This window comes from Pundamilia nyererei, unplaced genomic scaffold (genome assembly GCF_000239375.1).
Source record: "Pundamilia nyererei isolate P.nyererei 1_Seehausen unplaced genomic scaffold, PunNye1.0 scaffold00003, whole genome shotgun sequence".
Classification (NCBI taxonomy): Eukaryota; Metazoa; Chordata; class Actinopteri; order Cichliformes; family Cichlidae; genus Pundamilia; species Pundamilia nyererei.
The window spans coordinates 4,186,711-4,200,457 of NW_005187404.1; the positions used below are offsets into that span (position 1 = coordinate 4,186,711).

Below are 13,747 nucleotides of genomic sequence, written 5' to 3' on the forward strand. Positions count from 1 at the left end.
AGTAGCAAACTAAAGTAAACTAACATGTCCATAATGTAACTGTGAGCATATTATGTTGGAAAAACAACCACACAGACAACATTACAAAATAATTTGTGCCAGCGTTATGAGAAGTGTTGATGAAACTGATGCAGTTAAATTACAAAATGCATTATTATGACAAAATATGCATCATTGTGAATTCAACGTAACATCTGTCCCTCGGCTACAGGAAATAAAGCTGCAATGAAGAGATTTTGTTTTTCTATTTTTATTTTTCCCCAGAGTGAATGACGAAGCGGGGAAAAAAATAAAAGCTCAGTCCAATTATCCAGCTGTCCAAATCTTTCCCAAGTTGCTGGACTGCAGCTGAATCACCAGCTCAGAGCAAAGTGGAGGCGTTCCTGAAAAGTGATTGTGGAAAACTAATAAACACTCGATTGGCTCAATTATTTAGCCCCTCCTGAACCTACTAGTGTTACATTGTTCTTAAAAATTGCATTTGCGGTTTCAGTGGTGAACTGTGCGACCTGTGTCCTGTGTGTAAGAAGGTATCTGACAGCTTCTTCTTATGTTTGCGTTGGCTCTTTGCAGTTCTCAGTGTTTCTCTACATCGGGTGTGAGGTATCCACTACAAAACAAAAGAACAAACAAAAAAAAAAAACTGCCACAGATTTGCCATTGCTTTGCACAGGTGATCAAACAAGTCATTGTTCCATATCATATCAAACCTGGGCAAAGACCTGATAAAATCATTTTTTGGCTGGGGAAAAATAACACAAAACAAAGCATTCGAGCCAATAATGCTTGAAATATTTTATTTATCAAAACCAACAGACTGATTTTTTTTAATAAAACAACAGAAAAAGACAATAAATTATTTAGGTAAAGCATACAGTTTTGTCTTTAATATATTTTGAATGGAGCAACAGAGGTTGACTTTTGTTCGTTAAAACAGACATCAACAGCTTTTCTCTGAGTTAAAACTACTTAGCCACCTGTTGAAATTCTGGGAAGGGAAACTGAAACAAATCTCTTTGAAAGGTACGATACTCTCAAATGTTCCCAAAGGCCCTCTGTTTGTGTTTGACCTAAGAAACTAGTTAAAGTTTTATGCTGAGATACATGTGATCTCATACTCAAGAGCTGCAGGAGAAAACAAAACAGCTACATGGAAAAAAGAGCATGTCACTGGTGCATGCAACAGTGGAATGTGCTGATAACAGCAGCAAACTGGCAGACACAGGATGCACACGCTCACACACACACACACACACACACACACACACACACACACACAGGTCCTGCTACTTTTATAATACATCAATTTGCATGTAAAAACTATTCCTTTATTTTATATGCATGGTCCAGAAACTGCAGCAGCTGATGTCCTTATGCACTCTAAAAAAACAAACCTCACTGCTGTTGGTTTTAAAGATTCATCTTAAGTTGGATTTATTGGAGAAAGTTAACTTGAGTCCCTTGTGTTACTTCAACACAATACTATGCATTTAAAAACGTTTTAGCCTAAAATGTTGACCTGGCAAAACACAGCATTTTGTTGAAATAACATAAATGACTTGAGTCATTGTGTGTTGACCACACAGCATGAATTTAACTTGCAGAATGTGATGTCTCTGATATGCTGATTAGTGATGGTGATGACTCTAAGCAGAGTCAATGAGAACCCAATGAGAATCGATAAGAAAAACAATTTTCTGAGTGTACCAAAAGTCTAACAATGAAATAACACATAGAAATTAAAAAATATTTATTAGCGATTCAGAGATGATTTGGCTTTTGTTTAAAGAAAAATCATAATTTACGTTTAGATGTTTGTTCTGTAAAGTATCTGTAGTCCCTTCTAGTCCCTTCTACATACACCTGTACACTTTTCCAGCAGAGCGCCTCAGAAATCTGTAATTTTACCTAAACTTACCCAGATTTGTCATCTATTAATAATAATTCAGTGTTACAATGTGAGCGTTTCATTTAATTTCTAGCTTTGCTGCTTTGACTCTCCATTAAACCGACAGCTACACACACATGCACACACAGTCACATGCTGAGCATTCATATGCTTGGATCCGCTGCCAGCTCTTACAGACTGTTGGTAACCCTCCACCCTTTAAACAAAAGGACCTCTTCCTGCGCTGCTACAGGGGGACTGACACGCATACACACACTCAAGTGCTGCTTGTGTTATGAGCAGAGATCAAGAACATCGCTCACGGTAATTCCCACAGATCTCTGCAAACTTACAGGGCAGCGTGTGAGACTGTGACACACACGAGCACTTAGAAAATTCAAGAAAAAATTGGAATCTATCATAAAAGCATCGTGCTCCTCTTATCCCGACGTGCTGGTGATCTACAAATAGAAGGCTCGATTTCCCCTTTTCCATCAGCCTCCTCTCCTATAAACTTCCTGTTTCCCTCTCTCTTTCCTTTGCTGTGCGTTCAGGGTCTAAGTGTCGCGGTTTTATCCGCGTTAGCAGAATTCCGCTTAGCAGCTGGAATGCCAGGAATGCTTGGAAAATTGGGCACGGGGCAGGAGCCGGATCTGACATTTTCTTTGATGTGTTCGACTCGGAGGCAGCGAGAGAGAAAGAAAAGAAAGACGCATGAGCTGTGTGGATGGACGGACAGATAACGAGGAGCGTGATATCCAGACAAAGTAGAAGAAGCCTCAGGATCCTGTATAAATAACTACAGTTTTTTGGGTTTTGGAAGCCTGGAGTGGATGTGTGTGCATGTAAATGTGTTAATGTGGAGGGCTGTAGTTAGCCTGGAGGTTGTAGTTCATATCAAGTGTTATTTTTGTGTAAACTTCCTTCAACCCATCCCCCCTCTCTCCCCCCCTCTCCCCTTCTGTTTCACACTCACTCATCTCAGCATGCTCGTGGCAGTTGCCTGAAGTTTCTAGAAACAGTCTTATTTAAAACAAAAAATGCAATAAAACATGTGAAATAAAAGCAAAAGACTTCTTTTCTAGGGCTTGGAGAAAAATTCAGGTTCAGTTCAATCAGGCTGGCCTCCCTTAAAATCCTTTCATCAAAATGTAAATTTAAGTTGACAACAACGACGGTTTTAAAATTTGGGAGGAAAGAAATTGGACTGAGTTTAATGGGGATTTCTTTGGAAGATGTTAACACTCATACCATACATGTAATGTTTAAATGCAGCACGAACAGTGAAGACAGAAATACCAAGTTGCAGGAATGGTAAATAGCAAACGTTGGGATGGGAGTTGCGTTTACAGGATTTACAGGTTTGGCCCATAGACAGAGGAAAGGTAAGTCATGACGCGAGCTGCAGTTTACAAGTCAGTTGTTACCTTCTTCTTTGCTGCATGTTTGTCAGCGGTGCTATTATTATATGAAGTCCATTGCAAAATAGATAGAAAGGACAACTCGTCTAACAGTTCCAGATGTGCCCGCCTCAGCGAGGGGGCTGGGAGGGACACGCGCACTCACACTGTTCATGATGTGAGAGGAAAATTTCATCAATGACCCAGCGAACCTTTGGACTCTGATGGCGCTGATACCGAATGGGGTCTGGAGCGTACTTCAGCACCTAGAAGAGGCACAGAGGGAAAAAAATGGTAAGGACGCAGAATGGGAATGAAAATGGGCACAAATTATTTCTTGTTTTCCGTCTCGTTGCCAGACGTTGTTTTGTGTTGTCAAGTGATTGTATTTGTTGAATCCTGTTTGAATATAAAAGAGGAAATATCAAGAGGAAGCACACCAGTCGGGACAAAACACTACAGGAGTTCAACAACAACAACAAAAAAGAGGAACTGCTACCTGAGAGGATTTGAATATGTCAGAAAACTTGGCTTTGAAGCAAGTGGGGCAGGTCAAAAATGTAGATTACAAAGTCGATGATGGGGTAGTCATGGAAAATCATCTTCTCCTGGCTTTTCGGGAGTTTCTGTTCTCCCTGTTTATTGTAAGTGGCTACACTAAAAATCTGTTCATGTCTTAACCTGTCTTCTTATTTGTGTTCAGAGTCTTTGGGAGCAGGAGCTTTTCCCATTATCAGGTAATAAGGAAAACATAAGTTACCAAAAGAAATGTTTACTGGGAAATACATAGCACTGAAATCATAATTTGATTTAGTCACCATTTGCTGCATTTCCTGTTAATGTAAAAATACAGCAAAGGTACAAACTGTTCCACAAATGATGCAGCAAATTTGTTTTCCAAAGCTCAATGAAAGAGACGCGACCAATGATTAATGTCAGGACTTCCCAGAAGTGAAACGTTAGTGTGAGTAATAACGTGTTTCTAGAGAAGTTAAGTCACTGAAGGAAGCAGCTACAGGTCCGTGATTACCGGCAAGGAGAAGAGTGAACAAAGGAAGTCACAGTCTCTGTACCCTACTCTCTCTTAGACACACAAACACACTCATGAGAACCCAAACTGCAGTGGTTCTGTACTCTGCAGTGCAATGTGTACCGACACAATACACTTTTTTTTCCTTTTCACACACATAGCACCATTACAACCCCAAATCCCACTTTTGTCTAAACTGTCATTGTATGATTTTTAACAGTGAGAGAAAGAGAGACAGTGAGAGAGAGCCCTATGGACTATGTTTCAATAATGATGCTATGCAAGAACAAAGACACAAAGAGATGGAGGGAAGTGACAGAGAAGAATGAATGGCAGGCTTAAAGAACAAGAATGGTGGATTGCAAAGGGATAAATTGAAAATGGGAATTGGGTAGAATGAAAGGATGATGGAAACCCAGAGAGAGAGAGAGGAAGGGAGAGACAGAATGCTTACAATGGAGATATGGAGAGATTAGAAAGAGAAAGACAGAGGCGGCATACAAAGCACTGAGAAGAGAAGTGGGGGGAAAGCGCGAGACTGATGGTGCATTGCTGTTTCATTGTTGATGCAGCCCTCGCTACTACTCGCCCAATTTCTCCCTGCTTGTCCCTCACTCTGCATCTAAATCACTTCCTCTCAGTCCCTCTTTCATTCGCTCACTCTCTTCCTTCCGCAGCATCGTGTATCCAGCACGATGTGGAACTTTTAAATGTCGTTCTCGTGCTTGAATAAATCTGCTTCACCTTTCTGTAACATTTCTGTAACCAGACTCGCTGCACCATACAAAAAACAAACCTAAATTAATGATTTTTATGGCCTAATTGATGTTTTTTTGTTTGGATTTGGGAGTGCTGATAAAAAATAGTCCTATTAGTGTATTGCCAGCTCAGCATTTCACTGGGCTTAAAATGTTGCTATGTATCTGAGGATTTTCATATATCTGAGTAACACAAAGAAAAAAAGTAGAAAGAAAGTATCCTATTAGTCTACGATGGGCCTGTAATTTGATATGATTCATGTGATATTAGTCTTAGTTCTGATATATTACATTTAGCAATAAAAGTGCATTATAGGAATGTTTTTCTTTGTTTGTAATAGACGCAGAAATGTTCTTACAGAACTACTGCAGATAAATCTCAGTGCTTAATGATACGTTCTGTGGAACTAGCTCCCAGTTTGGTTTTGGGAGACTGGAACCCTCTCAACTTTTACAGTTTAGTTAGGTCTAGGCTGCTGGGGGGTTTCCCATGATGCACTGAGTGTTTCTTCTTCTCCTACACCTTTCTTTTTTCACTCAATACGATATCATACAATTGTTGGGATTTTCTCTGTATTTTATACCTTAGAATGTAAAGTGCCTTCAGGCAACTGTTGTTGTAATTTGGTGCTACATGAATAGAATAAAGCTGAATTGAATTGAATTTAAATGAAGTAATGAGCAGAAAGGGGTGAATGGAGTTAAAAAAGATTTCACAATATATATATATATATATATATATATGCCGTTTGTATTGCTGGACTTTGTAAATATTACAGTACATTTGTAATTATACATTCTGTCCATTGACTCAATCATCGCCATGTGTGACCAAGGTTAATATGATTTGTTGCTCCCTCTCATGTTCAAAGTGAGCTCTCACTTTGAACATGCAAGTCTGAGATGCGGTTAAGACGGATGAGTGGAGTAACACACTGTTAGTATTTAATGAAGACAGCAAAAGTTTGTGAAGTGTGAGACATTTTAGGGCGATTTTTTGCTGAATTAATTTTCAGACTTTTTAAGAAGAACCCTTAACGATCCCATGTACTGCTGCATAATTACAGCTGCAATATGCACAAACATTCACGGAAAAATATTGAGTACATTAAACTGTTTATGATTTGAACTATTGTGTTTATGGACAAGAAACTTTTTTCTCTTTTGAAACAGAATGTATTGAAAACAACAGTTTTACTAACAAACAGTGTACCGGTAATGGTTGTTACAATTTGCTTCTTCTGGTGGACTCATCTAGTTCCATCATAGTTCAACAGTAACAGTAGCAAAACCATCTCTTACACCAAAAGTCTCAAATATCACATGAGCCATTATGGAAAACATCTTTGAAAGGCATTGCTCACCAGATAGACGCAGTAGAGGGAATATTTAGCAAATTTCCCTTTCACACCCTCTAATTTTTCTGCTCTTTTTCCCCATATAAAAAAGATTTCTGCTGGTTTACTGTGAGATCCAAATATCTTAGTGTGCCTGTGTGGGTGTCTGTATAGCTTGCACGTCTTTTCTTTCTTTCTTTGTGATGCTGTGTGGTCTGGAAATCTGTAATTATCTGAACTCGGTGTGAGTGCCTCCATGGTGCTAAACCTACCTCGTGCAGTTTGAGCGTTGTTTTGGAGGCCTGACAGGTACAACCATTATTCCAGTTAGTAGTGCCACAGCCACAGTTGCCCCCGCAGCGTTTCACCAGCAGACATCGAGGGAAAAAGACGGCGTTGGTGGTCTTCAGCTCTTCTCGCAAGTTCACAGAGTAGTTGCGAGGAGTACAGCTGTACCACTTGACATCGTTGTGAAGCCGGTTCAGATCAACTTGACAATAATGCAGAAAAGTATCAAATTAATAAACCATCACATTTTTTTCCCTCTCGCTTTGTGCTTTTTATCAAGACTTACTAATTTTTACAATAGCAAATTACCTTCTCTTTTTTTTAATCTGTTGTGTTTTATGGTATGACAGAAATACACTAAGGAAAATAGCTCTTTTTATACTGTGTTACACTGCAAAGTTCCCTTTAACACTAAGATTGAAAGAGACAGGTCAGTTATTGCTTTATGTGATGATAAAGACAAATGTTTGGGACAGTGGAGGCACAGAATGAAGAATGGCGTGGAAGGATGGGAGTGATTTACATTAAAAATATCCTTAATATTGACTGAGTGAAAATGGTTGAGAGGTGGAGACACTATTAGTTATGGGGACAACTTCAATGACAAGTGACTGTAGAGATGGAGAGAGAATTGAAAGAGATGCAGTAAAAAAAGCAGGAGGCATTCATTGATTGAAGATCACAGCCTTTCTTTGTGTCATCACTTTGAAGAAAAATCACCTAGTTAGCACACACTGGACCTGCTGCAATGACTCAAAACTCATTTTGAGGGAATTAAGGCAATTATTTGACAGGTGGACAGAAAATAATTAATTAAAGCACTTGTTGCTAAAGATTCAGATCCAGGAGCTCGACTAGAATCTTTATACGTTTATTATTCACATAAGTCTGCTCGGTGAAAATGTAGAAGGTGAATATTTGTTCTGATGCCAACAAACAACTGTGATGAAAAGATTGATTTGTAATGTGGTTAAGCAGAGAACTACAACAGTTATCTCAGTTATGCACAGACAAATGAGAGAAATGAAACCGACACTCGTGCTGTTTTGTCTGTGAAAAACAGCACGAGTGTTTTAATTTAATCTTGGAGCAATTCAGAGAGACCACAGGCAGTTTGAAGGCAAAAAGATAAGAGGAAGAATAGAAGAAAGACAGCAGAAGCAGAGCAACAATCAGTGGTGGTTTGATTGCTCACTGATTGTGGTCATCAGCAGAATAATAATCATTGCACTGTCCATACCAAGGGCAGTGAATCTTTACAACACACGCGGCATAGAAATCATAAAGTGGATAAGAACACAAGTTTTTTTATATTTTTTAAAGAAATTATTACACAGTTCACTTTCATTTACTTATCGCATTGATAAAAGTAGATGTAAAAGTTGTAAATGTTTATTCAGTGGTCTCCTAGAGTTTGCTGGAGTCATACTCGAGTACCAAAGCTTCAGCACTTATTATACCACAGTCCGATGTTCCACCGCCTGCAGAAACCACTTCAGGGATGCATGACTGAGTCGGAGCTTCGCAAAAGCAACATAACAAGAAGATACTGCTGATACGTTCACCTTTATAGTAGAAAGCAACTGTCCTCCCTGAGTACAAGGAGAAAGCCCTAAACTAATCAAGTACAGTCGTGGCTTAAGCACTCAAACCCTAGCAGAGCTTTTGTCCATATATATGTACTTGAAACAATTTAAAGGTAAAACTGTCAGCATTAGCAGAGCTTCATTAGCAGTTCAGGTAGTGCTGTAACCCCCCCCCCCCCCCCCAAAAAAAAAAAAAAAACACTGGCAGCAAGACAGCATGGCTGCCATTAGGAGAGAAATGCGGGGAAAGATTTTATCATTTCCTTTGGCAGGGCAGAGAGAAGGAGAAGTGAAGGTAGATAGCGCTCTATATATATTGCATGTACAACACTGATGATGGTTGTTTTAGGCCTCCTTTTTCAGTAAAATGGTCATAAGAAATTAAGAACAGACTTATGAGTTATATAGAAAAGGAATGCATCAAATGAAAGCTATCTCTAGTTGAGGTGCTGCACACGTTTGCCTCTTCCTTTAAAATCCTCGATTTCTGTCTTACAGGCAGCTGATATTTGCACATCTGCGTCAGACTAAATGAAAAGTGGATAATGTCAGCGTTTGTGTGAGCATTAGCAGGTTAAATGAGGACAACTGTGTGACAATATTGGATAAGTAGAGAAGATAGTGTGAAATCAGTTTAAAGCTATCTGCTCATTTGAATAAATCTTATTATACATATAAAAATGTCAGGAAATTAAGAATAATGATCATTTGCTACTCAAATTCTTTCTAACAAGGGAAAGAACTGCCATGTGGAGCCTGGCACCTCGCAACAAAAAGACTCCTGGTTTGAACCATCTGGTTGGATGGGGTCTTTTGTGTGTCTTTATGGGTTTCCTCTGGGTGGTCCCCGGTGCTCGAACATGCTTGTCAGGTTAACTGGTGATTCTAAATTGGCCCTAGATTGTGGATGGGAGGGAATCAGGTTATCTGTCAGTCCGTATTAGCCCTGTGATGAACTATCCATGGCGTATCCTGTCTATTTCCCCTTATGACAAGTGGATAGGACCTAGCCTCCCACCCACAACCCTGAATTGGAGAATGGTCAAGTGTGGATACAGCTGAACTAAATGAATCTACATTTACAACCATATTATAGCCTTTATTCCTTGTCCATGCTTGCAAATGACAGTGAACCCATCATGTAGGTAGTCTGCGATTTTACTAAAGATAAAAAAAGACACATTTTCAGCAAGAGATAATTTCATGTCTGGTGACAGAATTGTGAGGTAATGTTTCTTTAGATTGTACAATGTGACAGCAGCACATTCAGACTTATGCTACTGCATTGCCTCTAATGAGCAAATCCAGTAACCGGTAAGTGTGTTTGTGTACTTTGGGGGTAAGGCACATGCTTTTACGGTTGACGGTGAAGGCACGGGGTTCTTTTTTATGCTGTGAGCTTGCAGGTGTGTATGTGTGAGACTTGCAGGGCTGAGCTTGTGTCTGTTTAAGGAGAATGAGTATAATCCCAGAAAGGCACTGGTGTGGAAAGGGGAGGGAAAGAACACAGAGACAGATGAGCAAGCAACACTCCAAGAATGACTGTGTCACTCACACAGTATCAACGTGAACACATCATAGGGTCTGAGCACGTGTGGAAAATCATAAAACATATTCTGCTCCAGTGTTTACCCCTCAGTTTCTCTGAAGATTAGTTTATTTGTATTAGCATTACGACGACTTCATTTGAAATTGTTTGAGGCTGAATATGTGTGAGTTACTTTACGGACCTGGAGCCGACCCAATTAATATTATCATCTGGCTCGCTGTCTTTCATGAGAACAGAGGTGGGTGTCTTTGTATGTGTGTCTTAATGAAAGCAAAGCCAAGCTGCTGACTGTGGCAGATTTCTGCTCCACTGCACAGGTTGAATTCCCAATTAGAGAGAGCTATACTTGTGTATCGAAGACCTGCAGCATCTATGCAGCTCTAGGTAGTCCTGCAAAATGCACTAACTGCCCCTACAGAGCCTCGTCCTTGTGCCAATCCAGCATGCGCACGCACACGTGCACTAATAAATGAGATAGATTTGCTGTCAAGTACAAATATTTACTAAGGAACAGGACAGCCCTCGGGTAGAAAGACTGAAACAGGAGAGAGATGGCTCAAAAGCACTGCAAATGCTGCAAGCTTGAACATTTTTTTACAGACATGCACACACAAACACTCCCTTTCTATTGTGTATGGAATAAGCATATTAATTTTCATATCTAGTCAAAGACATCTGCAGTCTGTATCCCCAAGGATAAAATCTGCTGCTTGAATGACTGCAGGTCGCTGGCATTGACTTCACAGTAAAGAGCTGCGTTGTTCTGTCTCGCCTGAAACTTGTCACTGACTCACTATAAACCCTCCCAAAGGGCAATTCGATGATGCAACAACTTACGGCAATACTTTTGCACATAAAATGGAGCACCCCCCGAAAAAAAGATCTCTGGTATTAACAGAAAAAATATTTTAAAGTTTCCTTTTTCAATCATAGTCAATCAGACTTCTCTTAGTTGTCACCGTTACTTTGATCACTATGCTGGAAGTGCATGTGCGTGTTTCTCCTGCTGTTATATATTCCTTCCTAAAAGCCAAATTAAGTATTAATGCACTCACCTACTAGAAAGCCTAATGTTACAACAGATCTCTTTCTTAAGTGACAGAGGCTGGCTAATATACCTTTTCATGGGTTGTCTTTGGCTGTCATCTGCGCTATATTTGAACATCCAGCAACAATTTTGCTCCATCAAAGTTATTACATGACTAATTTCCTTCAAATTACAGCAGCAGACTTCTTCTGCAGTGGTGTAGCACTGAGTTTTATGTATAGCTCGGTATGTTAGAATGGGCCTCCTGCTGTTTGGGTCTGTCTGGGTCAGCACAAGGCTTCACGCTCTTCCCCCTCCCCTTCAAGCTACCAGAGACTGACCGCAGCGGCACGAGGAGGAATACTGTGCACGCAGCAGAGATTTTGAGGATCACCATCTGCAGAACAATAAAAAGGGATGACTTTCATCCTACGGCATCAAATGAAGCGAAGCCTGCGAGGTGGTTCAGGAACTGCACTGCGTCACACAGCACACGCAATAAAAAGCCTCATCGTCCTCGTGTCATATACCAGACGCCCTGTTTCAGCTGCAAGATTTCCCATCTCTGTTTCTGACATGTCAGCGCCACATTTGTCTGCTCTTTCAACCCCTCCACCACCCCAGCATCCACTTGTGTGCTGACTGTCTGACTGAAGATAAACTAGTTCAATATTACTACTAGTTAGCTGGTCTCATTACAACACATAAGTCTACAAAGACACTATATAACGAGCAGTGGTGGGAATAACGGCTACTGTCTTGTGTAGTTAGTGTGTGGTGTTGTGGATAGTTTTGCGTTGTGTGTCAGAACAATGAGGCGACTGCTGTCTCCAGGTAGAAAAAGGAGTGATACACCTGCTGCTGTCAGACCTGCAGGTATCAGGCTGTGATGTTCTTCTTTACAGTGGACAGAAATTATTTTTTGGAGTGGCACAAATAATTTGTGTGGCATCTTATTGAATGCAGAACAGCTGATTGTTCTGTAAATAGTTTGAATTTGTTTTTGTTTTTTAAATAGGGTAAAAGGTAAATGGCTGCAAATAACGTTGTTGTTTGCAAAACTTGATTTTAAAATTGACAATTTATATTTGCATTTAAAGTTATGAAATATGATTCATTAAACATTTATACCAATTATTTATGCCAATTATACCCAGGACCCCAGAGGGTTAAACATTTTTTTAAAAGTAATACAATAGTTACTTTTCAAGTAATTAATTACTTTTAGAATCTTCTAACTCAGTTACTAACTCAGTTACTTTTTTGAAGAAGTAACTAGTAACTATAATTAATTAATTAATTAATTAATTAATGACTTTTTCAAAGTCATTTGCCCAACACTGATAACAGCATAGAGGTGTTCAAGGTCACCTTAATGATTTATTTGTAAAAGATAATAAGCTTATAACTTAGAAACTATGATTTTTACAGGTGTGGTTTGTATTATCAACATATAAAGATTTAAAATATCATGTCACATTTGACCTCTGACCTCTCCTTCAAGGTCAACAGATTGATTTCAAGGTCAAAATGATAATAATGCTATACAGAGTATTCACAATTATGTTTTTACTGCCACTGTTTATATTGACAGCACATTCCCTATATAGGTATATAGGGAATTATATATGGGGATTATAAATATAATCTTAATTTGGGCATCTGACCTCTTCTTTAAGGTCAGATAAGGTCAAACTTTCATAAAATGTAAAACTTACCTTTATTATGTCTGCCTGCCAGGTGATAGGCCCTGGATCTATAATGTATGTGTGTTTGAGTGTAGATGCTGTCCAGGTCCTGTCTCCATGTGTTTGGGTTGAGGGATCTGAGAAGCTGCTCCACAGTGTCAAAGGCAGCTATGGTTCTGTCTAAATCATCGAGTGAAAAAGGTGCCTGCTCTGTGACCGCCGCTGACACCTTCCCGCCACCACTGTCCTGCAAAGGTCAAGAGTAAAACTAGTTCTTTAATTCCATTTAAATTATCCTAAATTCCACAGTTTATCCTAATTTTCCACAGTTAAAGGATTACAGCTGAAGCAGCAGCCATAACTTTGGAGCTGTTGTTTGTTTCTGATCAGAATTCTGTACAGATTTCTGAAAAATCTGAATAAACATCAGATTTATAAACTTAGCAAAATCTGGATTTTAAGAAACTCCATTTACTATAATGTAAATGCTCACTCTTTACACACACAGCGCTTCTGCTCAAATGAATGAGTGCATCCAGGCCTGTAAGCACTCTTGAGTGTGAGGCTGACCTTGTATCAAAATTGAAAATGCTATCAGTCATCAGTCATCACATGGTTGAACATGAGCATTACAGCATATATTGCACATATTAACAATACAATGCACCCTATTAAACCTCATGTGAATATTGTTAATGCCAAAATCTTTGCAAAAATGCTTTTTAGCTATATGTCACCTGTTTGTGCATATGTCAACCTACTGTCTGAGATATACACATGTGGGGAAAAACATTAAACACAGAATTTCTGCTATTTAAAAACATGTTCTTATATCGAACATACACTCTTGAAATCACAATCTCCTTCTTGTCAGTTCTTCCCAACAATAGTCAGGACAGGCGTGCACAAAACGTAGCACCAGATTAAACAAAAGATATTTGGATGACCACTACTCTAGGAGTATAATTATTATGACATGTTGGACATTATAGGTAGGACACTGACTGCCCTAATCAGCAATGACTTTCATTAAGGTCAGAGGACATGGGTCCTAATGAGGCTTCAGCAATTTAAGGGGGAAACGTGGATTCATCCAATGTAGAAACAGGCAAGAGCCGCTGAGATGTGTTAAGATTTATTGTAAGCTCTTAAATAAAGTGGCTTAATAAGTATCCTATAAAAATGATAATTTCAGT

General features: G+C 39.3%; 1 protein-coding gene across 2 annotated transcripts in view; it reads right to left on the reverse strand.

Moving 5' to 3' along the window:
- Positions 1–869: 869 nt before the first annotated feature.
- pdgfd (platelet derived growth factor d) overlaps positions 870–13,747 on the reverse strand; it is a 53,512-nt gene continuing 40,634 nt past the window's right edge. For both annotated transcript variants that reach the window (XM_013911361.1, XM_005720717.1), the window contains 3 exons: positions 12,582–12,798; positions 6,686–6,903; positions 870–3,554 (listed from right to left, as the gene is read on the reverse strand). In XM_013911361.1, coding sequence (XP_013766815.1) covers positions 3,420–3,554; positions 6,686–6,903; positions 12,582–12,798 — 570 coding nt within the window. In that variant the 3' untranslated portion in view covers positions 870–3,419. The remainder of the gene's footprint in view (positions 3,555–6,685; positions 6,904–12,581; positions 12,799–13,747) is intronic.